Source organism: Acinonyx jubatus, chromosome A3 (assembly GCF_027475565.1).
Source record: "Acinonyx jubatus isolate Ajub_Pintada_27869175 chromosome A3, VMU_Ajub_asm_v1.0, whole genome shotgun sequence".
Taxonomy (NCBI): Eukaryota; Metazoa; Chordata; class Mammalia; order Carnivora; family Felidae; genus Acinonyx; species Acinonyx jubatus.
The window spans coordinates 21,867,094-21,894,445 of NC_069388.1; the positions used below are offsets into that span (position 1 = coordinate 21,867,094).

At 40.5% G+C, this 27,352-nt stretch overlaps 1 protein-coding gene across 1 annotated transcript in view; it reads left to right on the forward strand.

Annotated features, from left to right (window-relative positions):
* MROH8 (maestro heat like repeat family member 8) overlaps positions 1–27,352 on the forward strand; it is a 58,279-nt gene that overhangs the window by 7,638 nt on the left and 23,289 nt on the right. The window contains exons 3-9 of the mRNA XM_053199990.1: positions 2,576–2,698; positions 16,417–16,512; positions 17,991–18,095; positions 22,214–22,349; positions 23,869–23,987; positions 25,300–25,452; positions 27,069–27,229. Coding sequence (XP_053055965.1) covers positions 2,576–2,698; positions 16,417–16,512; positions 17,991–18,095; positions 22,214–22,349; positions 23,869–23,987; positions 25,300–25,452; positions 27,069–27,229 — 893 coding nt within the window. The remainder of the gene's footprint in view (positions 1–2,575; positions 2,699–16,416; positions 16,513–17,990; positions 18,096–22,213; positions 22,350–23,868; positions 23,988–25,299; positions 25,453–27,068; positions 27,230–27,352) is intronic.

Genomic DNA, 27,352 nt, shown 5'->3' on the forward strand with positions numbered 1-27,352 from the left:
GCAGGAAAATAGATGAATAAGAAGATAGTTTTGTCAGAGTGTCACAAATACCATGATAGCAATATACACATGAGGTTTATGGATACTCTTAGGAAAGGCACCTAATGCTGCTTCAGGAGGAAATGCATTTTCCAAGTCTTAAAGGATATATAGATTTTAGTCAGTAAACAAAAAGAAGTGTAGAGAATTCAGAAGGTGCAAAGACCCAGAACCAAGAAAGGGCAGCATAAAAATTCATTTGTCTAAAGCTCAGAATGCTGCAGGGCAAGGCAAGAGATGAATTTGAAGAGGTTAGCTGGGGTCACACTGGGAGAGCCTTGACCTCCATGGGTTCTACTGAAATATACTTGATAGGGAGTTACCTGATCAAATTTGCACTTAATAAAGATGAATCTGGTGATGGCTAGGGAAATAGATTGGAGGGGAGCAAACTGGAGCAGGGAAACTCAGTGTTGGATTGTTGTACTAATCTAGATGAGAAAGAATTAGGCCATGAAGTCAGCTTCTGGCTGTATGTATTGCTACTCGCTGTCCAGAGAGCTTATACCAGTTTATACTATCTCTAGCCCAGTAGAGAAAGATTAGAAGAAATTCTCTCAAGATTGTGAAATTATTGGTATCTTTTACTATCTTCTTTATACTTTATTTTCCAAGGTTTCTGTGATAAATACTATTTTTACAATCAGAAAAAGAATAATACAAAAGATTTTTATTCTTCAAATAATGACTTGTTTTTTAAAAATATTTACTTCTAGGGGCGCCTGGGTGGCGCAGTCGGTTAGGCGTCCGACTTCAGCCAGGTCACGATCTCGCGGTCCGTGAGTTCGAGCCCCGTGTCGGGCTCTGGGCTGATGGCTCAGAGCCTGGAGCCTGTTTCCGAATCTGTGTCTCCCTCTCTCTCTGTCCCAAAAATAATAAAATAAAACGTTGAAAAAAATGAAAATATTTACTTCTTTTGAGAGAGATAGAGAGCATGCATGCATGTGGAAGCAGGGGGTCAGGGGGTGTGGAGGGGCAGAGAGAGAGAGAATCCCAAGCAGCCTCCTCACTGTCAGCACAGAGCCCCATTTAGGGTCTGTCTCATGGACGGTGAGATCATGACCTGTGCCAATATCAAGAATTGAAGGCTCGGGGCGCCTGGGTGGCTCAGTCCGTTAAGCGTCTGACTTTGGCTCAGGTCATGATCTCACTGCTTGTGAGTTTGAGCCCCACGTCGGGCTCTATACTGACAGCTTACAGCTTGGAGCCTGCAGCCTGCTTCAGATTCTGTCTCCATCTCTCTGCCCCTCTCCGCCTTGTGCTCTGTCTCTCTCTCTCTCTCAAATATTAAAAGAAAAAAAAAAAAAAAAGAGTTGAAGGCTCAACCTACTGAGCCACCCAGGCTCCCAAGATCTTGCATTTTATTTATTTTTATTTTTATTTTTATTTTTATTTTTATTTAAAAAAAAAATTTTTTTTTCTCAACGTTTATTTATTTTTGGGACAGAGAGAGACAGAGCATGAACGGGGGAGGGGCAGAGAGAGAGGGAGACACAGAATCGGAAACAGGCTCCAGGCTCTGAGCCATCAGCCCAGAGCCCGACGCGGGGCTCAAACTCCCGGACCGCGAGATCGTGACCTGGCTGAAGTCGGACGCTTAACCGACTGTGCCACCCAGGCGCCCCGATCTTGCATTTTAATAGGAACCCTTAAAGTCTCAAAATAATCTTTAATGGCATGAAGAGAGCTAGAAGTGGGGCACCTGAGTGGCTTAGTTGTTTGAGTGTCTGACTCTTAATATAGACTCAGGTCATGATCCTGCGTCATGGGTTTGAGCCCCACATCGGGCTGCATGCTGAGCCTGGAGCCTGCTTAAGATTCTCTCTCTCTCTCTCTCTCTCTCTCTCTCTCTCTCTCTCTCTCTCTCCCCCTTTCCCCCTCTGCCCCTCTCCCCAGCTCATGGTCTCTCTCTCTCTCTCTCTCTCAAATAAAAACTAAAAAAAAGAGAGAGCGAGAGCTGGAAGTAACAGCATCAAAGGTCACATTTAGAAAGTTTAATCAGTTAATCAGTATACAGACAGGGTGGGTAGGTGGGGAAGCAAAGACTAAAGGTGGGAAGAGCCATCATGGAGCAGTTAGTAATTTAGCATTTAATCTAGCTGAGAGGGAAGACTAAATCGTAAGCCCAAGCAGGACCAGCAGACGAGGAATTTCATTCCCCTGTAATTTATTCATTACTTATAATAAAAGACTGATGCTAGAATTAATGAGATGTCAGATGTTTGAAACATTACAGGAAATTTCCCCAACGCCCTCTACAGGGGTGCCTGGGTGGCTCAGTTAGTTAAGCATCTAATTCTTGATTTCTGCTCAGGTCATAATCTCGTGGTTCGTGAGTTTGAGCCCTGCATCAAGCCCCACACTGATGGTGCAGAGCCTGTTTGAGATTCTCTCTTTCCCTCTTTCTCTGCCCCTCCCACATGTGCTCTCCCTGTCTCTCAAAATAAATAAATAAACATTTTTTAAAAGCCCTCTACAATTATCAAATGAGATTATAATATGTAATTGTGTTTTTGTCATTTTTCCACAAATTCAGAGTGAACTTGAGAAGCTGACATTCCTAAGATCTTTGTCTTCTCTCAGCCAAGCTTTACCTTATGCTGAAACCGTAGGAGCATTTATCCACAGCCACATAGGGGACATTGTGCATATCCTAAATGTAAGTATTGTGACCTTATCACAAATTATCAGGACCATACAGATTCAGTGACTTGACTAACAAATGTTTTAGTGGCTTTGTATACATTATCAAATCCCTTGGCCTCTTTCATATCAATATCTGTGCACGGAGGAGAAATACTCAGGAATATCCACAAATATAATTACCCATGAAAACCAACTAAAAGATGAGTAGAAAGGAGAGGAACAACATTTAAAATTCTCAGAAAGGGCAACACTGCATTCTCATTAATCACACTATAGTTGTGAGGCAAACTCTATAATCAGATGCCTAAGTTCAAGTGCCAGCTCTGCCTCTTTCTAGCTGTGTGACCTTTGGGAAGCTATTTAACTTCTCAGCACCTCACTTTCCTCATCTATAAAATAAGAATAGCTGTATACTTCACAGAGCTATTGAGAGTACCAAATAAGAAATAAATGTAAGTCATGTAGCATGATACCTAACACATATTTGACATTTGAGAAACATGGCTGTATTCATTTTACTGTTGTATTTGTACTTAACTCCAGCCACACTCAGCCACATTAATTTATTGACTTATTGAGTGCCTCATAGTTCCAGGCAGTGTCCGGGAATTGAGGCTACAAAGATAAGACATGAGTCCTGTTCCTAAAGCCAAGCAAGGTGTAATCAAGTGTCTTGGGGACAGTGACAAAAGTTTTAAAAAGTATAGTATGAGTATGGAGGAGTTAGTGAATGGTCGATTCCATGTCAAAAGATCCAGAAGGGCTTTACAAAGGAGGTGATGCACTTAAGCAAGTGTTTAACTTTTTGATGCTTTACTTTTCTCATCTATGAAATATCCCCTTCAGTTTCTCTGAAGCCTAAAATTCTGAATCTGAGATTTCTCACACACTCCAGGAAAATGAGTAGTTTTTTTTTTCCAACCCACAAATCTATAAGGCTAATTAGACTGATGGTTAGTTTTCAGAATTGAAGGCTAACCAGATAACAGGTTTGTTAAGCAGTAGACAGTTATCAAGGGTCTTCTGTATTTAGAACACTGTGGTACTTTAATGAAGTATACAAATTTCCTGGAAGTATTCATCTTTGCCCTCCAAGAGTTTACAGTCCATTTGGAAGGGACCACACTTCATAAATCGGTTGAGAACTATTCCAACTAATACATCAAGAATAGTAAAATGATATTAATGCAGATTTAAGAATGAATACAGTTTCCTACTCGGCTTCACTCCATAGAAAGAGGGTGATAGGCAGCCACAGGACCCCAAAAAATGTCACAATTCCAGAATCTCACTTCTACAAGAATGGGCAGCAGTGGGTTGCCACATTTTCAACCAGCCAGCTCAGAAGATCCACAAATGCAAGTCACAGACAGCAAAAGTACACTGAATTTCCCCATCCCGTGCATCTAGATCTGTCCTGCCAGTAGTAAAATACCCACTGTCAGGTATCAACCAAAATTTGAGCTAAGAAGGGGTATAACCTAGAATTAAAGGTAGTTGGTGTCCATGAGAGAATTGCATGGATCATTGCATCACTGGACAAGTCTACAAATTCCCTGAAAGTCCATGTGCAGGGAATAAAAGAGTACAGCTCCCAAAAACCAAGAAGAGAGGTACCTAAGAGGAGAGGCACTTCTGCTGAGTAACCTACAGGGAGGGGAAATCCATCATAAAGAAGAATCGTAAGGCATTTGCCAGTCTTCTCATGACCCATGCCAATGCATGCCTCCTCAGTATTTTTTAAAAAAAAATTGTTTTTTAACGTTTATTTATTTGAGACAGGGAGAGACAGCATGAATGGGGGAGGATCAGAGAGAGAGGGAGACACAAAATTTGAAACAGGCTCCAGGCTCTGAGCTGTCAGCACAGAGCCTGATGCGGGGCTTGAACTCACGGACCGCAAGATCATGACCTGAGCCGAAGTCGGACGCTTAACCGACTGAGCCACCCAGGCGCCCCGCCTCCTCAGTATTTAAATAAAAAGAACCAAAGAAGCTATGAACAGAATATGGAAAGGATGGGGGAAAAGATCTATTATGATACTCCACGAAAGAAGATTTATAAATAAGCATATGAAAAGATGTTCCCTCACTGTGATTAGGGAAAAGCAAATTAAAACCGCAGTGAGATTCAACTATACACCCACTAGAACATTAAATACTGACCATATGACCCGGCAGTTCCACTCCTAGGTAAAACGAAGCATGTGCCCAAACAAAAACATGTACACAAATGTTCATAGAAGTTCAATTCATAATAGCTGAACCCTGGAAACAAAAGTCCATCAACAGATGAATGGATAAACACATTATGGTATATCCTTACAATGGAATACTATCCAGCAATAAAAAGGAACAAACTATTGATACATGCTACAACTTGAATGAATCTCAAAATAATCATGCTGTGTGAAAGAAGCCAGAAAAAGAAGATCTATGTCATATAATTCCACTTATATAAAATTCTAGAAAATGCAAACTTATGTAAGGTGACATCAGATCAGTGGTTACCTGAAAATAGGAGTAGAATGGGGAGAAACAGGAGTGAGAAGTTACAAAGTAACACAAAAAACTTTAGGGAGTGATCCGTATGTTCATTGTCTTCTTTTTTTTTTGGTTTATTTTTATTATTTTGAGAGAGAGAGAGCAAGCCCGGGAGGGGCAGAGAGAGAGGGAGACAGAATCCCAAGCAGGCTCTGTACCGTCAGTGCAGAGCCTGATGGGGGGCTCAGACTCACAAGCCATGAGATCATGACCTGAGCCAAAGTTAAGAGTTGGATGCTTAACTGACTGGGCCACCCATACACCCCCGTATGTTTATTATCTTGATTGTGGTGATGGTATTTCATGGATGTACACATAAGTCAAAATCATCAAACTATACACTTAAATATGTATTGTTTATTGTATGTCTATTATCTCAAAGTCAAAAAAGCTGTAAAAATTCTGTTGAGAACTTTAATAGAAAAGAAAAAATGCAATGGCAACTGGGATGTAGAGTAAAGAAATGATAAGATTGGGCCTCTGGGTGGCTAGTTGGTTAAGCACTCGACTTCGGCTCAGGTCATGATCTCACAGTTCACAAGTTCAAGCCCTACATCAGGCTCTGTGCTGACAGCTCAGAGCCTGGAGCCTGCTTCGGATTCTGTGTCTCCCTCTCTCTCTGCCCCTCCCAGTTGCACTCTGTCTCTCAAAAAAATAAAAATTAAAAAAAAAAATTTTTAATAAATAAAAAAATGATAAGATTGATGTGAAATTAATCCAGATAGATCTTCTGATTAAGCTTGGAGGATGTGATGGATAGGGTAGACAGAAGGGACCAGTGGGTAGGGGCTTTGACTGGCAAATTACTATGTAGCTCTGTCCAGGCCAGGGTTCTAGAAATAAGCAGAATAGCTGTGGGGGTCCTTTTTAGATGCTGTTGGTGGCCAGCAGCAGACACAGGCACTAAGACCTACTCTACTGGAATTTTAGTGGAGGCAGACCTGTCCTTAGTGCCTCTTACTTCTCCTCTGCCTGCTAGGGGCTCTACCCTAATTCTGTACCTGGGGTCCTCCACAAAACCCAGCTACTATTTTGTTGTTTGGTAAATAAAGGTACACTTAGTATTGAACAGGCACTGTATTTACTTGAGCAGCAAGGCAGGCAATGGATGAGAATGATGTGCCAGAAGACTGTTCAGTTGTATGGGTAATAAATGCTGAAGGATTTCAGAGGATGGGTAGTTCATAGTAGACTGAACTAATATGAAAAGACTGTCCATTTGTGCCAGTGAGAGTTTGAGCTCCCTGAAACAGAATGGTGGAGAGGAAAGAGAGCTATTTTAGGAATTAGAAGACATAATTCTAGTTCCAGTTCTGTCAAGTGCAACCCATGTGATCTTAGACAAATCATTTAGCTTCTCTGAACCTCTGGCTCCACCTGAAAAATGGAGACAGTAGTATCTGTCTGGCTTTCGTTAAGGCCTTTGAGACAAACTCTGTCATTTTGTTAAGACTTGTTAAGATTCTTGTTGGAGAAAGCAATACAAATCAACTCTGGCTCACTTAAGTTAAAAGAAAAAACAAAAACAACATGCTGGGATATCTCTCTTAGACTCTGAGGAAGAGGTTTAACAATCAAGCCTCTAGAAGAGCATGTTCCAGGACAACTCCTGGGGTCTCAAAGGCAGGGGTTGCTCTCCAGTGACTATGACTCAAACCTCTAGCAGCTCTCAATCTGTGTCTGTCATTCTCAAATTCCAGATTCTGGGGGGCACTTGGGTGGCTCAGTCTTGGGTTCCGTGTCTGACTTCGGCTCAGGTCATAATCTTGCATTTCATGGGTTCAAGCCCCACATCGGGCTCTGTGCTGATTGCCCAGAGCCTGGAGCCTGCTTCAGATTCTGTGTTTCCCTCTCTCTCTGCCCCTCCCCAGCTTGCACTCCCTCTCTCTCTCTCTATCTCTCTCTCTTTCTCTCTGAAAAATAAATAAACATTAAAAAAATTAAAATTCCAGATTCTGGGAGAGGGAATCCAATTGGCTCAGACTGGGTCTGTTCTCCACTCCTTCATCAATTAGGTATGTTTGGGGGCAGCATCGTATAGTAATGACATGATTTCTGGGCATCCCTGTCTGTGTATTGGAGGCAGTTCCCAGAGAAAGAATGATTGCTGTGCTCTGGATAGTCACCCAAGAGGTTTCTACTACACAAATACTTTACAAACAAAAAATAGCCTCTCACTTCTGAATTCCCTATAGTGGTTAGCATAATTGTGAACAAATAATAAGACTTTCATACCCAACTGATTGTAAAAAGGGATTGTAGGCCTGGTGGTTTAGTTAAGAGGCGCTGCCTTCATCCAGTGTGAGGGGTGTGGCTGCAGGAATGGAGAATCAGATATTGTGCAGAGCAGGCAGTGGCTATCATCATGATTGATTGGATGTGGGAAATGAATAAAGCAGAAAAAGAAATCATGTCTTTTATGAGCCCTGGGAAAGAGCACCATTGATAACAATGGAATGCTGGGAAGGTGTGTCCTTTGAGGGGAAAGATAATGAACTCACTTTTAAACACCAAGTTTTCAGGTCATAGCAGTGATCTTAGTGGTGATGCCCTTGAGATAACTAGATGTGGGCAAGGAGAGCCCTGGGGGGCTGAAGGCAGAGTCTTATGCTTTGTCCCTTCTAGACTATAAAGCCATAAAATTAAGTGAACTCCTTGAGGAAATAAGGAAGAGCATCAGGCCACCAGCAAAATCTGACCAGCGTTGGAAAGTGAGAAGAGAAAGAGAAAAGTTAGGAAGGGGCAAGAAAGAGAACATAGTAATATTTATTGAGCACTGCCTCCTGGACACTATTCTAAGTTCCCGGTGAGGCTTTTTGGTGGCAGGTAAGAGACATCCACTCGAGGCAGCTGAAACACAAAAGGGGAGATTTGTTCTTAGTTCTGAGAACTGAGTGCTCCCAGAGTTCACATACTCAGAACTTTCTCTCCATCTGTTATCTTTGCTCCTTTGCATACATTTTCATTTCTCTCTGTCTCTCCCCCTCCCCTCTCTTCCCCAAATTATCCCTCTCTGTTACCGTGTTCATAGGGCACAGTGTTCCCAAATTTAAAATATTCTCCTCTTAATAGGCCAGCTACACTGAGATTGAAGCTCCTGGTCTCAATTCCAGAGTGCTGAGACAAAGAATCTAATTGACCTTAGTGTGTACTCCTTTCTGGATAAGCTGGGGTTAGTGGGACAGGACGACTTAGCAGAAACATGGCTGTGAGGTACCCATTCCTATGACCCAGTTTCCAAAGAGTCTGGCTAGACAATCCAACAAGGCTTCCAGTACAACCATTTACATTTGCTATTTATATCAGCTCCTGAGACGAATCTCTACACAGATAAGGAAAGTCAGGCCCAGGGAAGTTAATACATTCAGGGTCCCACAAGGAGTGCGTGGCAGAGCCAGTGCCCAGACTCAGCTGCTGTCTAGCTCCTAACATCTCTGTTTTTTCTTCTCTGTCACTCTGCAGATATTTCCAACAAAGCAAGGCAGCTTTCCCTCTGCCAATGTGGACTTTGGAAAGCTAGTCCTTTTCTAGGACAGCCAACATAATAATATTAGGCACTATAGCAGAGTGCTGTTTAGTAGAAACGGGTTCAGATGCCTCAGCTGGAAATAATCACAAGTAATAAAAATGACGAATAACAGACACTAACAGTTATCAAGGGCTACTAAGTATTATGAACTAGCTCCTTTAGTATCCACAACCACCCTGTGATGGCAAATAGTACTGTTACCACCTCATTTTACAGATGAGGAAACTGAGATACAGGAGGTTAAATAACTTGTGTCAGCTCAAATGGCTAGTAAGAGGCAGAGCCAGGCCTCAGGCTCTGGCTCCAGAGAATAATCTTCTAGCCTGGCCACTGTCCTGCTGCCAGTCCTGTGGAACAAAGGAGCAGGGCCTGATGAAGTTCCTGCTGTTGTTCTTGCAGGCCATCTACATCTCTGATCATCTGGCCCAAGGACTTGGCACATTCTTGACTCTTTAAAGTTCTTTCCCTCTCATTGCAGATGCTGGTAGAAGAGGAGCTTCTGCATTCTCTCTTCAGCCCTGTGCACCAGGAGGTCTTTGTCACCATTGCTGACCTCAGGTGATACCCATCTGCCCCCGCCCACTACACATGCCCCAATTTTTCATTCAGGGTCAATACCAGAGCCAACTGACATGTTCCATATTTTGAACTTCTGCAAACAGTTTATATAGGGAAGGGGAAGCCAAATCCATGTTTTGTGTGTGTGTGTAAGAAATTTGATTTCGTATATGCTACCGTCCATATCTGAAAGACCTTATTGGAACCTCTTTGGAGTTCAGTTTTGTCCAAAGTATATTCATTGGAAAGTTACTCTCATTTATGTTTCATGACAGTACAATTCCATAGTCCAAGAAATTTGGAAGGGCCTGCTGTTTGTCTTTCTTGGAGATTTGTATGGCATACTAACTTATTAACAATCCCAAGAAATCCTGTAAAGTTTTTTTCATATTTATTTTTTATATATCTGGAGAGAGCACAAGCAGGGGAGGGGGGCAGAGGGAAAGAGAGAGAATCTTAAGCATGCTCCACACTCAGCACAGAGCCTGATGCAGGACTTGATCCCACGACCCTGGTATTATGACCTGAGCTGAAATCAGGAGTCAACCAACTGAGCCACTCACTCACCCCTGTAGTTGAAAAGTATTTTTGAACTTGGCTCAACCCACCATTCTCCAAACTGACAAATGTTCAGCAGAACACCCTTTGGCAAGTTGTGGTTTACTATGTTAGACTGTAGCAGGCTTTTCTCCATGGTTGAACTGGAAAAACCCTGGAAGGATGTCACTCCAGTAACCTCTTGGGAAGGCGGGGAGGGAGAGGGGAGAAGGATGGAGCCTCTGAGCCCTGAAACTCTTCCTCTAACCTTTTATGAGATTTGTCTAAACAGGCTAACAAGCACGCCATTTGTCTCTTCCATCAGAATGATACACCAATTGGTCCACCCTTTCCTCTTGGGTTACTTTGATCCCTGCTTATCAATGTCAAACCAGATTCTTCCCAGCTCACTACTCCCAAACTGTCTTTTTTTAGTTACCAAGATGTCCATTTGCTACTTGGCTCTGAAGATCGAGCTGACTTTTTCAGTCTTCTCACAAAAAGTATTATCACTCTGCCCCCTGTAAAGACTCTTACCCAGCTGGAGGAAATCGTGCCAAGTGGATCCTACAACACAGAGGTAGTAACTCATGCTTTGCTTTAATAACGTGCCATCCACAGTGTCAGCTGATCATGGCCTTTGATAGTGCATTTGATTTTTTGGAACCAGCCAAAAATCATTTAAGCCAAATCTGGTGAATAAAATAGGGAATTAAATTAAATAGCTTTTTTTTCCTCCTTGTCTTCTTCCTTTCTTTCTTTCTTTCTTTTCTTTCTTTCTTTCTTTGTTTCTTTTTCTCTTGGCTTTTGACTTTGAAGTAGGTGGGAATGGTCCATATACTTGGCAGATATTTAGGATTATCATGTGCTAAGTATCATGAGAGGCAACAGAAATACAACACTACACTCTCTAATCTGGGGAGCTTACATCCCAGTGCAGAGATACAAACCACTGATAAATATCATATCTGGTGGTAGTAAAGTGCTATAAAAAAAATAAAACAGGGAAAGAGGAGGACAAAGAGTAGTGTGATTGGGAGGCACAGGGGCTTTTTTACGTAGGTGGTTAGGGAAAGTCTCCCTGATGAAGGGACTGTTGAAAAGATGGTATGAATATCTCTGGAGGGGAAGCTCTCAGGCAGAGAGGGAAAAAAAAATGCAAAGGCCTTGATTTTCATCTGCAGCTAGTAAACTGGTTGGTAAAGCAGTTGCCAAAGGGGACTTAAGTCCCCTTTGTTTCAAGATGTCAGAAAGAAGGAGCACCTGGCTGGCTCAGTCTGTAGAGCAGGGGACTCTTGATCTCAGGGTCATGAGTTCAAGCCCCATGTTTGGAGTAGAGGTCACTTTAAAAAAAATGCAAGATGTCAGAAAAAGTCACACTTTAAAACTATTTTGATGACCCTAATTTCCCAACTGTAGTTAGAATCGGTTAACTGTGTTCCCAATAAGGCTGAAATGTCTATTTAAAATTAATATATTGTACATGGAACATTCTCCAGAATAGATCACATACTGGGACACAAATCAGCCCTCAACAAGTACAAAAAGATCGAGATCATACCTTGCATATTTCCAGACCCCAATGCTGTGAAACTTGAAATCAACCACAAGAAAAATTTGGAAAGACCATAAATACTTGGAGATTAAAGAATATCCTACTAAAGAATGAATGGGTTAACCAAGAAATTAAAGAGGAAATTAGAAAGTACATGGAACCCAATGAAAATGAAAACACGAGAGCCCAAAACCTCTGGGATGCAGAAGGCAGTCATAAGAGAGAAGTATATAGCAATCCAGGCATTCCTAAAGAAGGAAGAAAGGTCTCAAATACAAACCTAACCTTAAAGAGCTAGAAAAAGAACAGCAAAGAAAGCCCCAAACCAGCAGAAGATGGGAAATAATAAAGATCAGAGCACAAATCAATGATACCAAAATCAAAAAAACAGTAGAACAGATCAATGAAACCAGGAGCTGATTCTTTGAAAGAATTAACAAAGTTGATAAACCCCTAGCCAGATTGATCAAAAAGAAAAAGGAAAGGACCCAAATAAATAAAATCACAAATGAAAAAAGAGAGATCACAACCAACACTGAAGAAATATAAACAATAATAAGATAATTTTATGAGAAATTATATGCCAATAAATGGGCAATGTGGAAGAAATGGACTAATTCCTAGAAACATATAAATTACCAAAACAAACAGAAGAAATAGAAAATTTGAACAGACCCATAACCAGTAAGTAAATTGTATCAGTAATAAAAAAATCTCCCAACAAACAAAAGTCCAGGGTTGGATGGCTTTCCAGAGGAATTCTACCAAACATTTAAAGAAGAGTTAACACCTATTCTTTTGAAGCTGTTCCAAAGAATAGAAATGGAAAGAAAACTTCCAAACTCATTTGATGAGGCCAGCATTACCTTGATTCCAAAACCAAAGACCCCAATAAAAAGAACTACAGACCAATTTCTCTGATGAAAATGGATGCATAAATTCTCAACAAGATACTAGCCAACTGGATCTAATAATACATTAAAAGAATATTTCACCATGATCAAGTGACATTTATTCCTGGGACGCAGGGCTGGTTCAAAATCTGCAAATCAATCAATATGATACCTTATATTAATTTAAAAAAAGGATAAGAACCACCTGATCCTGTCATAGATGCAGAGAAAGAATTTGACAATACAGTGTCCTTTTTGATTAAAAAAACCCTCAAGAAAAGGATATATGGATCCTATATATGATATAAGGATCGTACCTCAAGATCATGAAAGCCATATATGAAAGACCCACTGCTAATATTATCCTCAATGGGGAAAAATTGAGAGCTTTCCCCTAAGGTCAGGAACATGATAAGGATGTCCAGTCTCAGCACTGTTATTCAACATATATTGGAAGTCCTAGCCTCAGCAATCAGACAACATAAAGAGATAAAAGGCATCCAAATCGGCAAGGAGGAAGTCAAACTTTCACTCTTTGCAGACAACATGATACTCTGTGTGGAAATCCCAAAAGATTTCACCAAAAACCTGCTAGAACTAATCCATGAATTCAGCAAAGTCGCAGAATATAAAATCAATGTACAGAAGTCGGTTGCATTTCTATACACCAATAATGAAGCAGCAGAAAGAGAAATCAAGGAATTGATCCCATTTACAATTGCACCAAAACCCATAAAATACATAGGAATAAACCTAACCAAAGAGGTGAAAAATCTATACACTGAAAACTATAGAAAGCTTATGAAAGAAATTGAAGAAGACACAAAAAAATGGATAAACATTCCATGCTCATGGATTGGAAGAAAAAATATTGTTAAAATGTTGATACTACCCAAAGCAATCTACATATTCAATGCAATCGCTATCAAAATAACACCAGCATTCCTTACAGAGCCAGAACAAAGAATCCTAAAATTTGTATGGAACCAGAAAAGACCCTGAATAGCCAAAGTGATCCTGAAAAAGAAAACTAAAGCCAGAGGCTTCACAATTCCAGACTTCAAACTGTATTAAAAAGCTGTAATCATCAAGACAGTATGGTACTAGCACAAAAACATACATAAATCAATGGAACAGAATAGAGAACCCAGAATGGACCTACAAACTTATGGCCAATTGATCTGTGACAAAGCAGGAAACAATATCCAATGGAAAAAAGACAGTCTCTCCAGCAAATGGTGTTGGGAAAACTGGACAGCAACATGCAAAACCTGGACCTAGACCACTTTCTTACACCATACACAAAAATAAACTCAAAATGGATGAAATACCTAAATGTAAGACAGGAAGCCATCAAAATCCTAGAGGAGAAAAAATAGGCAACAACCTCTTTGACCTCGGCCAAAGCAATGTCTTACTTGACATGTCTCTAGATGCAAGGGAAACAAAACAAAACTATTGGGACCTTATCAAGATAAAAAGCTTCTGCACAGCGAAGGAAACAATCAGCAAAACTAAAAGGCAACAGATGGAATTGGAGAAGATATTTGCAAATGACATATCAGATAAAGGATTAGTATCCAAAATCTATAAAGAACTTATCAAAATCAACATCCCAAAAACAAATACTCCAGTGAAGAAATGGGCAAAAGACATGTTTTCCAAGGAAGACATCTAGATGACTAACAGACACATGAAAAAATGCTCAACATCACTCATTATCAGGGAAATACAAATCAAAACCAGTGAGATACCACCTCACACCTGTCAGAATGGCTAAAATTAACTCAGGCAACAATAGATGTTGGCGAGGATGTGGAGAAAGAGGAATGCTTTTGCACTGCTGTGGGAATGAAAACTGGTGCAGCCACTCTGGAAAACAGTATGGAGGCTCCTCAAAAAATTAAAAATAGACTACTACCCTACAACCCAGCAATTACACTACTAGGTATTTATCCAAAGTTTACAGGAGTGCTGATTTGAAGGGGCACATGCACCCCAATGTTTATAGCAGCACTATCGACAATAGCCAAAGTATGGAAAGACCCCAAATGTCCATTGACTGATGAATGGATAAAGAAGATGTGGTGTGTGTGTGTGTGTGTGTGTGTGTATAAAACATACATTTTATATATAAATATACAGGTGTGTGTGTGTATATATATATATACACATACATATATATGTATATATAATATGCATTGTATACACACACACACACACACACACACACACACAGTGGAATGTTACTCGGCAATCAAAAAGAATGAAATCTTGGGGTGCCTGGGTGGCTCAGTTGGTTAAGTGCCAACTTTGGCTCAGGTCATGATTTCATGGTTCGTGGGTTCAAGTCCCATGTCAGGCTCTGTGCTAGAAGCTCCGAGCCTGGGGCCTGCTTCGGATTCTGCATCTTCCTCTCTCTCTGCCCCTCCCCTGCTGTGCTCTGTCTCTCTCTGTCTCTCAAAAATAAATAAATGTTAAAAAAATTTTAAATAATGAAATCTTGCCATTTGCAATAACGTGGATGGAACTAGAATGTATTATGCTAAGCGAAATAAGTCAGAGAAAGACAGATATCATATGACTTCACTCATGTGGAATTTAAGATACAAAACAGATGAACATAAGGGAAGGGGAGCAAAAATAATTTAAAAACACAGAGGGAGACAAACCATAAGAGACTTTTAAATATAGAGAACAAAATGAGGGCTGCTGGCCGGGTGTTGGGTAGGGGGAAGGGCTAAAGGGGTGAGGGGCATTAAGGAGGGCACTTGTTGGGATGACCACTGAGTGTTTAGTGATGAATAACTAAATTCTATTCCTGAAATCATTATTACACTATATGTTAACTATGATGTGATGTAAAAAAATAATAAAAAAAGAAAATAAATAAAGTAAATATATTATTTCACCTCAGCTCACAAACTGCCTACCAGTACTTTTACATTGGTTCTGTGCCTTTCCTCAAAGATAATGGAGCCTTAAAAGTGTACATTGTAGTTGATGGGAATGCAAATGGGTGCAGCCATTCTGGAAAACAGTATGAAGGCTCCTTAAGAAGTTAAAAATAAAACTACCCTACAGGGCACCTGGCTGGCTCAGTTGGAAGAGCATGTGACTCTTGATCTCAAGCCCCATGTTGGGTAAAGAGATTGCTTAAAAATAAAAACATTAAAAAAAAATAGACCTATCCTATGATCCAGCAATTGCACTTCTAGGTATTTACCCAAAGGATACAAAAATAGAGTTTCAAAGGGATACATACACTCTGATGTTTATAGCAGCACTATCACCAATAGCCAAATTATGGAAGGAGCCCAAATGTTCATAGACTGACAGATGAATAAAGAAGATGTGGTATGTCTACACACAGACACACACACACACACACACACACCACACAATGGAATATTACTCAGCCATAAAAAAGAATGAAATCTTACCATTTACAAAGATGTGGATGGAGTTAGAGAGAATTATGCTAAGTGAAATAAGTCAGAGAAAAACAAATACCATATAATTTCACTCATATGTGGAATTTAAGGAACAAAACAAACGAACATGGGAGGGAAGGAAAAGAGATGAAAACTAAGAAACCGGCTTTTTAAAAAAAAAATAAGTGTTTATATTTATTTTTAAGAAAGAGAATGCAAGCTGGGGAGGGACAGAGAGAAGGAGAGAGAGAATCCCAAGCAGGCTCCATGCTGTCAGCACAGAGCCCAATGTAAGGCTTGAACTCATGAACCGTGAGATCATGACCTGAAGTCAAGAGTTGGATGCCCAGCCAACTGAGCCACCCAGGCCCCCCAAGAAATAGATTCTTAACTATAGAGAAGAAACAGTGTTACTGGCGGGGGGGAGGGGCTGGGCTAGATGGGTGATGGGCATTAAGCAGGGCACTTGTTGGGGTGAGCACTGGGTGTTGTATGGAAGTGATGAATCACTAAATTTACACCTGAAACTAATATTAAACTCTGCTAACTAACAGGAATTGAAATAAAAACTTGGAAAGAAAAAGAAAAGTAAAATTCTATATAGAAGCAAAACAAGTATAGTGTTGGGGAACTTCATGGAGGGGGTGTGGAGGGGGACATCACTGATCCTATGCCTTTTCAGTCTCTCTACAGGCAGACACTTCAGGCATTCTCTGAGATGCTCCAGAGTTTGGTAGTAAAAGACCCACATTTGGAAAATCTCGACACCATTTTTAAGGTAAATAGGATATCAGAGAGAAGGGGAAACTATTTTTATTAACTGGTGAAAGTGGAAGACAAAAATGTGAAAGGATTAAGTTTTAAGAGATAGCATGATAGTTAAGAGTATCAGCTATTGGGGCGCCTGGGTGACTCAGTCGGTGAAGCATCCGACTCTTGATATCAGCTCAGGTCATGATCTCACAGTTTGTTTGATTAAGCCTTGCATTGAGCTCTGTGCTGACAGCATGGAGCTTGCTTGGGATTCTCTCTTGCTCCCTCTCTGCCCCTCCCCTGCTTGTGCTCTCTCCCTGCCCCCCCCCGCCTCCACTCTCAAAATAAACAAACATAAAAAAAAATTAAAAAGAGTATCAGCTATCAGTGTTTAGTCAGACTGGGTTCAAATTCTGACTCTGTGCCATTCAGTGGTTATAAATTCAGCAGAAATGAGCCTTCTCAGAGTCTCATTACTTTTAAATTGAAATAGTAATTACAGTGAGTATTGAATAAATGGCCTTCAATATGTGATTTAAAAGGTTGCTATAATTATTCCTTAAATTACTATTGCTTACTACCATAGCAATGTTTCAGTCAGTGACCAGAGAACAGAGTGAGCCTCATGAATGAGTAAATAGGTGCCTACCAGGCAGGATTCAAGGTCATTGATAACGCCCTGTCCTCACCTGTACCCATTCCAGCGTATGCCATTCCATCATTAGGCATTTGCTCATTGGAATGCATTCACTGCAGTTCAAGCATCTGCTCCTCTTGCCCCTTATTAAAATGCAGATATCCCAGAAAGGAATAGCCCTTGAAGCTATTAGGAATCACCTGTGCCTAAGTGCAGATGGACATTTATCTTTGCCCCAACTGACCTTCACCTTATTTCTCCTTCCTCTTGTATTTGTAAATCAGCACTCCAGCCATATTGGCTTTCTCTCCTTTATCCAGTTGTGCCTTGTACTTTCCTATGTTGGCAGCTTTATCCAAGCTGTTTCTTCTACCTAAAATGCCACTTTTTTTTTTTTTTTTTTTTTTTTGCCACATGGGGCCATGAAATGTAACCTTTATGAAGTTCCTAATTATGAATGTTTTCTTCTCTGGGAATCCTTCCCTGACTGTTACAAGCAGATGTAATTTCTCATCCTCAGAGTTCTTTAATACCACAGCCTTGATTTTCTTTTCCTTCCGAAGAGATTTCAGAAGGCTAGAAACACAGGAGAATAGGATAAATAATGGAAGAAAGTGGGATGAAGGGAAAAATAAGTCTAGAAAATAAGCCTCTGTAGAAGCCAGCCCATCTGACCCCAGGTCTTTATGCCTTGTTTGCCTTTGCACCACTTTCATTTACAACCCTAACTGGTCATTTAGGAAGACCTTTTCAGATACAGTGGTGACATGTAGAAATTCTCTCTCCATATTTTCTTCTAAACAGAATAAAGATGTTATCCCAAATCATTCTGGTAAACCATTTAGTCTCCCTCTATTTTTTCACAGCAAATGGACCCCTGGTTACAATCAACCAAAGACCATGAGCGGGAACGGGCCGCAGTCAGCATGGCTAAAGTTCTAAAGTGCTCATCCAGACATCTCAGCTTGAAGGTAAGCAGCCCTTCAGTCACACAGGAAGAAGGATCCATAGCCACCCTACTACTGCCTATTTCCCCTCCTATGTATGACTTCCCAAACTGATGACTTCTTGGTGCTCCATGTATAATACCATAGCACTTAGCATTATTCACGTATCTGCCCCTCTAAAATTTGAGCGGTTTGAGGCCAGGTACCACGTTTATTAATTTTGCATCCCTGTTGCTTAACACAAGAGCTAGAACATAATAACATAGCAAATATTTTTGAATAAGTGAGTAAATAAATGTAACAGTGGCCTAGACTCTGTGCAGTGTCATATTTGAATTAATAAAGTCAAACAGCAATGTAAGTAAATCAACTATTTTGAGGGTAGGGGAAGTGGCAGAATCTTAAGAAGCCTTCATGCCCAGTGCTGAGCTGATGCAGGGCTCAGTCCCATGACCTGAGCCGAAATCAGAGTCAGACACTTAACTGACTGAGCTACTTAGGAGCCCCTAAATATCTCCCAGCATCCTACAGAAGAAGGTTCTGTGGCACCTCTTTTTAAATCCTCTCATTTGTCTCTTTCACTCACTCACTTCTCAGTTCTGAATGCTTTCCCATAACTCCTGAAAAGAGTTCATCAAAACTAAGATCCTCTTTCCGGGATCTATTCCTTTTTTAATCTGTGAATCTTTTTGCTCTTTCCTAGTAGATCTTCCAGGCAGTAGAGCTTCTGTCTCCAGCCATCATTTCTCCAATCTAATTGGAAGAGAAGTTAGTGAGGAATGCTAGGTCCTAATGCTAGATTTTTTTCGTAGAGATTTTGTCTTTGGTATAAATATTCTAACAGCCATGCTTATTAAAAGGACAGCATTCCATTAACTTTTTTATTTCTCACATTGGAAATAAATCCAACCTTTCCACCTCCTTATTGAAGTAAGTTCAGTCCCTCAAACTATGCTACTTCCTTTTTTCTCTCGGGTCAGTGCAGCCATCCCTGACTACCCTACTATTCTGTCATCACGTTGGTCTTCTTTCTACATGCTTCAACCTCTAATTTTGGCTGCAGACCAAAGAAGAGTTTCAGGGGCACCTGGGTGGCTCAGTTGGCTGAGCATCTGACTTCAGCTCAGGTTTTGATCTCACGGTTCATGGGTTCAAGCCCCACATCAGGCTCTGTGCTGATAGCTCAGAACCTGGAGCCTGCTTCAGATTGTGTGCCTCCCCCTGTCTCTGCCCCTCCCCTGCTCGCATCCTGTCTGTTTGTCTCAAAAATAAATAAAACATTAAAAAAATTTTTAAGAAGAGTTTCAAATGATCTCTTATATATAATCTTTCTATAGGCCCTGGAGATCATCCTTAGTGTTTTCTTCCTAGGGAAAAGTGGCAATACAAGGTTGCTAAATATAGGTGCCATTGGAGTCTGTGAACATCCAGGAAGCTATAGGCAGAATTTTGTGCAGTGGAGTCTTCTAGAGTTTCCTGAGGAAGGTCCATAGCTTTCCTTAAACCAACTTTATTGAGTTATTGTCATCCAGACATAACAATTGTATTTATTCCTTCTGAAAACATTTGCTGCATGAATGTGATGGATTGGGGGCTTCCACTTTAGTTCCTTCTAGTTATCTACATGTAGCCAGAGTTATTATCTTGAAACCCATGTCACTCTTTTGATCCAGTGATTTCCAGCTGTTCCTAGAATACAAGGTCTTATACAATCCAACTCCTACCTGTCCCCTTGCATTTGCTGGCTTACTTTGGCCACACTGGCCTCCTTTATATTCCTTACCATATAAAGTCCTTGCTGCCTCATGGCCTTTGCACTTACTACTTCCCTCTGCTTGGAATGACTTTCCCCAACTCTTCACATAGCTAACTCCTTCTCATTCTTTAGTGCTTAGTTCAAATGTTTCCACCTCAAAAAGGCCTTTGCTTACAAATAGATATATACTTATGCTCTGTCTTATCACTCTCTTTCCTTCTTAGGGCTTCTTAAGATCAGAGATTATCTTGTTTGATTGTTTCTTTATTGATTTACTATCTTTTTCTCTCTTAGAGAATGTAAATTCCATCAGTGATTATGCTTGTCTTATTCACTACAGCATCCCCAGTGCCTAACACAGAATATGCCACACAGTAAATGCTTAATTAAATATGCACTGATAATAAGTGTGAATCAGCTCATGTCCCTTCTCTGTTCAAAACTCTCCAATGACTGTGGCGTCTGGGTGGCTCAGTCAGTTGAGCAGCTGATTCAACTCAGGTCTGATCTTGCAGTTCTTGAGTTTGAGCCCCACACTGGGCTCTCTGCTGACAGCTCAGAGCCCGGAGTCTGCTTCAGATTCTGTGTGTCTCTCTCTGCCCCTCCCCTGCTTGCATTCTCTCTCTCTCTCTCTCTCTCTCTCTCTCTCTCTCTCGTCAGCACAGGTCCAATGCAGAGCTCAAACTCGCAAACCACAAGATCATGACCTGAGCCGAAGTCGGATGCTTAACCGACTCAGCCACCCAGGCGCCCCTCTCTCAAAAATAAATAAGCATTAAAACTCCCAATGACTTACCATCTTACACAGAAAAATAGTCAAAATTCTTACAGTGTTCTCTAAGTTGCTATACCCTATACCTAATCTACTTCCTATTTCTTTTGTTTTTTAACTTGTTTACTTTGCTCCAGTCTACCTAACCTGTTTGTTCCTCTGAAACACCAAACACACTCCTTTCCCTTTGCACTTGCTATTCTTTCCACCAGGAGTGCTTTTCTCCCAGATATCTACATGGCTGCATCCTTCATTTCAACGTGAGTGAGGTCTTCCCTGATAATCCTAAAATAGCAATTCCTGTCCTTTTTTGTGTATTTTTCTTCATCATAGCATTTATCACCATTTAACACGTAACAAATGTTACTTCTTGGCCAAAGTCGGTTAAGCATCCAACTCTTGATCTCAGCTCAGGTCTTGATGTCAGGGTCATGAGTTCAAGCCCCACACTGGGTTCCACGCTGAGCGTGAAGACTACTTAAAAAAAAAATTTACTTCTTTGCTATTTTATGTTCTTCCAACTAGAATATCATCTCCATGAACAGGATATTGTCTTTTGTTCACAGCTTGTATTGCCAGTGCCAGTACAGTGCCTTAGCCCTAAGTGTCATCCTCATAACCAGTTCCTGGTTGATAAGTACACTCAGGATTTGTTGATTGGGTGAATGAAGGTTCTATCAGTGAATGAAAGACATTACATGGCTGTGTGTATGTGTTGCTGTGTTGACTGTAAATAGGTGAAACAGGCTGTTGTTCGCAATATCTCAGTCCATTTCTCTAAATAGCCACATGAGGAATTTCTCTCTGCTTCAGTCCTAAGAACAGTTGTGCTTCCTCTGCATGGGTATTTGCTTCTTATCTTCTATGCAATGTGAATCATATTATGTGGGACATTGTACGTACCTCCACATTAGCCCTGAGAAAGTTCAGAACCTAGCTCTGTGTCCTGCCTTGAGCAAATGATTATGCATTCTGCATGCAACCAAATTCTTCACATTTATCTTTTCTACCTTCATTTTTTAATTGTCTTTTTTAATTTAATTTTTTAATCTTTTTTATAATTTCCTTTTTTCACTATTTTAAATTATATTTCTTTTTCTGGTATGGTTTTTTCCAGCTACCTTTTTTCCCATAATAAGGTAAAATATCAATAAATACATTTTTTAGTTTCATTAAATAGTGCACCTCAACTTTGCATCCAACTTTTTCACTTAGCAGACTAGTACATTTTCCCACCTTACTGTAAATTCCTAGGATACTTGACTCCTAATGGCTGTATTCCTAAAGTGGTTACACCATAGTTCTCTTTACTATTGGACAATTATTTCCAGTATGTCTTTAAAAATAGTACTAGAATGAACACTTGTATATATAAAGCTTTTTCATTCTTTAGACTGCTGAGTTAGGTTAGAATTTGTCCTATTTAATACCACCTGATGAACATAGTGTATCCACACATGTTCAGTGTTTACCCTAAAGAGATCTAAGGGCTGCATGTGACTCTTGCACTTTCCTGAGCAGAGGGTGGAAGTAGAATTACTTTTCAGTAACTCAAATCTAAGGCATCAAATGCACCCGTATGCTAATGGTATTTTTCTTTTTCTTCCTAACTAGCTTCCACTGCAATTCCAAAGGCTTGGGCGCCTGGTGGCTCTGATGGCACTACTATGTGGGGACCCAGTGAAAGAGGTAGCTGAGGAGGCTGCAGAGGGCACGCACTACCTACTGCATATCACACTGAGGCTGAAGTGTAAGGCACTGCTGATGGCAGCCAGTTCTCCTTGTGCCCTCATTCCCTATATTCTAGAAAGACTTTTTATGGTGGTTTTCAAAGAGAAAGACACATAGTCCACAAGCATAGATGAACCAACATTGACTTGATAACCTGAATCAGAACACTGGATGACCCATTAGTGTCAGCCATCTGCATGGCCATGGAGTTGAAATAGCTAAACATGTAGCCTCATGGACACACTAAAGTTTGTTTGTTAAAGTAAGTTAGTTTGGTCAGAAGTGGAAGTTCTGCCATCATCTGGGCCTTCATTATTATTTATTTATCCCATAAACGTTTTCTGAGCACTTACTTAGGATCTAATGGCAACCAGAACACAAATGGTCCACTCCTTGTATAACACATTGTCTAGTGGGGGAATCAGACAATCAAAGAATCAACAAATAACTCTGTAATTATAAATAAAGAAATCTGCTACAGGGAAATTGCAGGGGCCATGAGGAAGAATCCCATCTAGCTGTGGCATTCAGCAAAGGCCTCTCTGGAGATAACCTGAAAAATAAGAAACATTAGCCAGATGAAGATGTAGGAAGAGCATATTGGGCAGAGGAAACAACAGGTATGAACTTGAGGAGTTTGAAAAATAGAAAGAGGGTCATTGCAGTCAAGGAATGAATCACTGACCGCCCCCAGGTAGGAGAGATTTTAGAAGATATCTAGCCCAGTGCCCCCAGTATTTGAATCTCAGTCTAATCTACTCCCACCAAGGATTACCCTGCCTGGGCTTGCTCATCCCCAGGATAAGGAAACTCTGTGCTTCCCAAAACAGCAATCACATCTCTGGGCAGCTCTGAATATGAGGAATGTCTACCAAGACATATATAGCCAAGAAAATACAACTGATTATTCATTCAACAAATATTTATGAAGCACTTACTATTCTAGGTGCGTTGGTGAACAAGACAGACAAAGTTGCTTCCCCGAAAGAGTTTATTTTCCAGGTGGAGACTCTGTATCCTCAACCAGATACTCAAAGACTTCCCATAGATAATTTCCAGCAAACACGAGTCACAGAGCAACATGAAAACAAGGCACTGTGAGGGAGTACTGGCAGGCTCAATAATCAGCAAAACTAGACACAGAAAGATTTCTGATATTGGAGTTATCAGACATTGTGAAAGTGTGCAATTTTTTATGGGGACCTAAGCTTCATAAGGAGACCCCTCAAAAGTCCTCACCAATGGGGGAATGGTTTAGTGTGTCTCAGTTATACTCTCAAATCACTCAAAAGCTCTGTTCTCAAAAAAGCTCTTTTCTTTTTCTTTAAGCCCTTTTGATATACTGTCTGACCACAGAGGGGGAAAAATCAGCCTTCAGATTAATACACGCTCCTTCCCCCAGACACTCTTATCCAAGTGGAAAAGATAAGAAGAGTGAGATCTTTGGATTCACTTCAGCCTGGGGATCGACCAGACTTGCAAACTCAATAAGAAAGACATAAGCCAGAAAATATTAATATTCCATGTTTTCTTCTCAGATGTCACTCATGACAAGAAAAATCACCCAAGCTTGAGGAGAGCAATGAAAAAGTGTCAAGAACTCCTAGAACTCTACAGTATTAATCAGTTCTACAGTTGTCCCTTCAAAATTGCCCAGGTAATCAGAATGGCTGCAGATGTAAAGACAGATAACTGGACACGTGGGAGAGGATGGGAAATACCAGAAGTCTCATACATTTTGTTATGAGAATATAAAATGGTAGGTAAAGCCACTTGGGTAAAAGTTCTAATTTCTTATAAAACTAAACATACAAGGGGCACATGGATGGCTGTCAGTTAAGTGTCCAACTCTTGATTTCGGCTCAGGCCATGATCTCGTGGCTCCTGGGTTCGAGCCCTCCGTGGCATTAGGCTCTCTGCTGTCAGCACGGAGCCTGCTTCAGATCCTCTGTCCCCTTCTCCTTCTGCCCCTCCCAGCCTCAAAAATAAATAAACATTTAAAAAAGAAGAAGAAAACTAAACATACAAGATTGCCTGCAGAATTTCCTCTCTAATCATTCCAAAGTTTGGAGACGAGGCGCCATGGTTGTGACTGTTATACAGCTGGCCCCGTTAATTTAATGGTTTAGGTCAGCCTGTCAGTGGGGCCAGTATCACTGTTTGGATATCTCTTCAGACAGGCTTTGCTCTCATTGATTGCTCTTCTAACCTTGGCCAGCCTCTTGCAAATGTAGATTCTTGTCACAAAAAGGAGCTGCTAGAGAGTGTAGTTGACCCAACAAGCTATACATTTTTTAATTAATATATGTATCCATTATTCAACAAATATAGGTATCAGGCACTATGTTAGCAGATGGGGAAAAAAGAAAACCTACAGATTTACTCAGGTAGGGTCTAAGGTGTCAGGTAATTTAAATTCCCTGTGCATCCGTTTCATCTGTACAGAGGATCTGTAAAAATTGGGTTGTAAGTGTTAAAGGAGATATTGTATGGAAAACCCTTTGCTTAGTGCCTGTCATATAGTAAGTGCCTAGTAGATTACACGTATCATAATCATGTGAAGGACTTTATACACCACCAAGCACAATGAGAAACAGAATGAAACATTCTTTGACTATATCATCACCAGCCAAGGTATTTTAGCTATGTCTGGGACCCTGTGAGCTGTATAGCACTAAGGCCTTTATTTTAGTTCTGTTCCTATAAAAGGTGATTCTTTATGAGGATCTTGGTAATAAAACCTCTTTCTAAAAATCAGAACTGTAAAAGGCCATGCACAGACCCTAGCAGTGGACATTTGCACCTGCTTCCAGTTTTTCACTTTTGTAAACAAGACCGAAATAAACAGCCTTGTCCATATTTGTATGCCTCTCTAGTTAATTCAACAAAATTAACATAATATTTCTTATTCAGGGTTCTTTCTATTGTACTAAGTTTCCTGGAAGTTCATTTTCTCTAAATCATTTCAGGTCTTTGAAGTGTTTCTCAATTCAAACGAGCTCTGCCAGTTTGTAATGACTGTATTGGGTGGCCTGAAAAGTCTGAAACATCCGTGCACCCAAAAATCAGCAGGAGAATTGCTGATAACATTGGTGAAAAATGCAGAGTCCCGATTTGAGAAGGTAAAAAGCTCAGTGGTCGTTTCCTGGGTTTGAAATATCGGCAAATGCTCTCCCCTCTTGCAGTTACTAAGGTCTCTTCTGCTACTCCTGTTCAATGGAGAGTAACCACTGTTGGCCCAGGGTCCATTGTTCAGTGGACTCCTCTTCAACAAGCATGTGATGAAAACAGTCACTTGCATGCAACTAGGGATGGATAGTTTTAAAATCCAAGATGTGCTCCATGTTTTCCAGAATAGAATAGTTTTGAGGGAAGATAGCATTAGCACTTATGAGAATGGTAACTTCTACTTAGATCCTCATCCAGGTCAATTCAAGGTGCCAAATTTTTGAAAAGCAAGCCATGAGCAATCATCAAAGGAGACCAACTTAGCTTAAAATCAAGAGATTTTATTTAAGTGTATCTATAGTTGATACATCAAGAGACAACAGTGTAGTTATATCATTTAGCAATATGGGAGGACAACTGAAAGCGATAAAAGGGGTAAAGTAGTAGTCCCTGGAGAGCAGGTCTGGGGAACAGGCAGGAGAGAGCCTTGAAATAGCACCGGACTTTTTAAATTGTGTACATGTTACACTTTGATAACAATAAATGTTAATTTTAAAATGATGAAAACCAACTTTTAACCTATTAAAATAGCAAAGATACAAAAAGAACAACGTGATGAGAACATGGTGAGATGGGCCCTTGCATCAGCTTTCAGTTGTAAAAAAGACCAACTCTGAGTGGCTTGCACACAGCTGAAGTTTAAAGGGTTTGTCTGCTCATACAATAAGAAGCCTGGAAGTGAAGTATTTTCTAGGACTGGCTCAGCCAGTCGACAGTGTTATCAAAGAGCCAGGGGCTTTTCCATCTGCCACTTTGCCTGTTCACAGAGTCATAAGGTGGTCACAGCAGTTCCAGACTTTATGGACAGATAAGACTGTATCCAGCAAACAAGAAAGATACTGCCTTCCTTTTGTCCCTTTAGTCAGGGAGGAAAGTGTTTCCCAAAAGCCTCCGGTAGATTTTTTTTCCCGTGTTTCATTGGCCAGAATTGCATCACATGACAGCTTAAAAGCGGCTCTGGCAACTGGCGATAATGAAAGCCATTTTATATGAGGGTGCTGAGGACTGCCTTTCTGAGAAGCTGACATTTCCACAGAGACTTGAAGCCATGAGTCTATGGGTGGGCAGAGAAGGCCAAGAAGAAAAATTGCGCCAAAATCCAGTGGCTCCTGTTTCCAGAGATGGTAGACATCTCTGGGTGAAAGGCAAGTATAGACTCCTCTGGCATTGTCAGAGTCAGAGCAGAAAAAAATCCCAACTTCCTTGGAACACTTTTACTAGTTTGGTTTATTATAAAATCAATACATAGTCATTGAGGAGAAATTAGAGAAATATGTAAGCAAAAAAATCAATATCCCATCATTCAAAGTCACATTATTAATATCTTTGTATGTAAGTTCTTCTAAATATTTTTATGTACATATACATACATAAAGATCTATTGTAGGTAGTTTTTAAATACTAAACATTCTTGTCACCCCCTGAATCTTTCAGAAATAGCCACAATATCCTCAGTAACCATCATTGTCCCATAGGATCAAGGTCTTAGTGATTTCTTTTCCTTCTTCAGGTGCCAGAAATTATGGGAGTGATCTGTGCCCGGCTATCCATAATCAGCCAGCCTAGAGTCCGCCAACAAATCATAAATACTGTGAGTTTGTTTATCTCCAGGCCCAAGTACACAGATATAGTGATCAGCCACCTTCTGTGTCATCCAGTACCATATGACAGGTAACAGAACCTAGTTCTGTTCTCTAAATGAAATTGGAGTGTGTGACACAGCCCCTGGTATTGTGGAACATGGCTGCCCTCAAAAATCGAATGATATTCTTGTAGAAGAGATAAGATATAGAC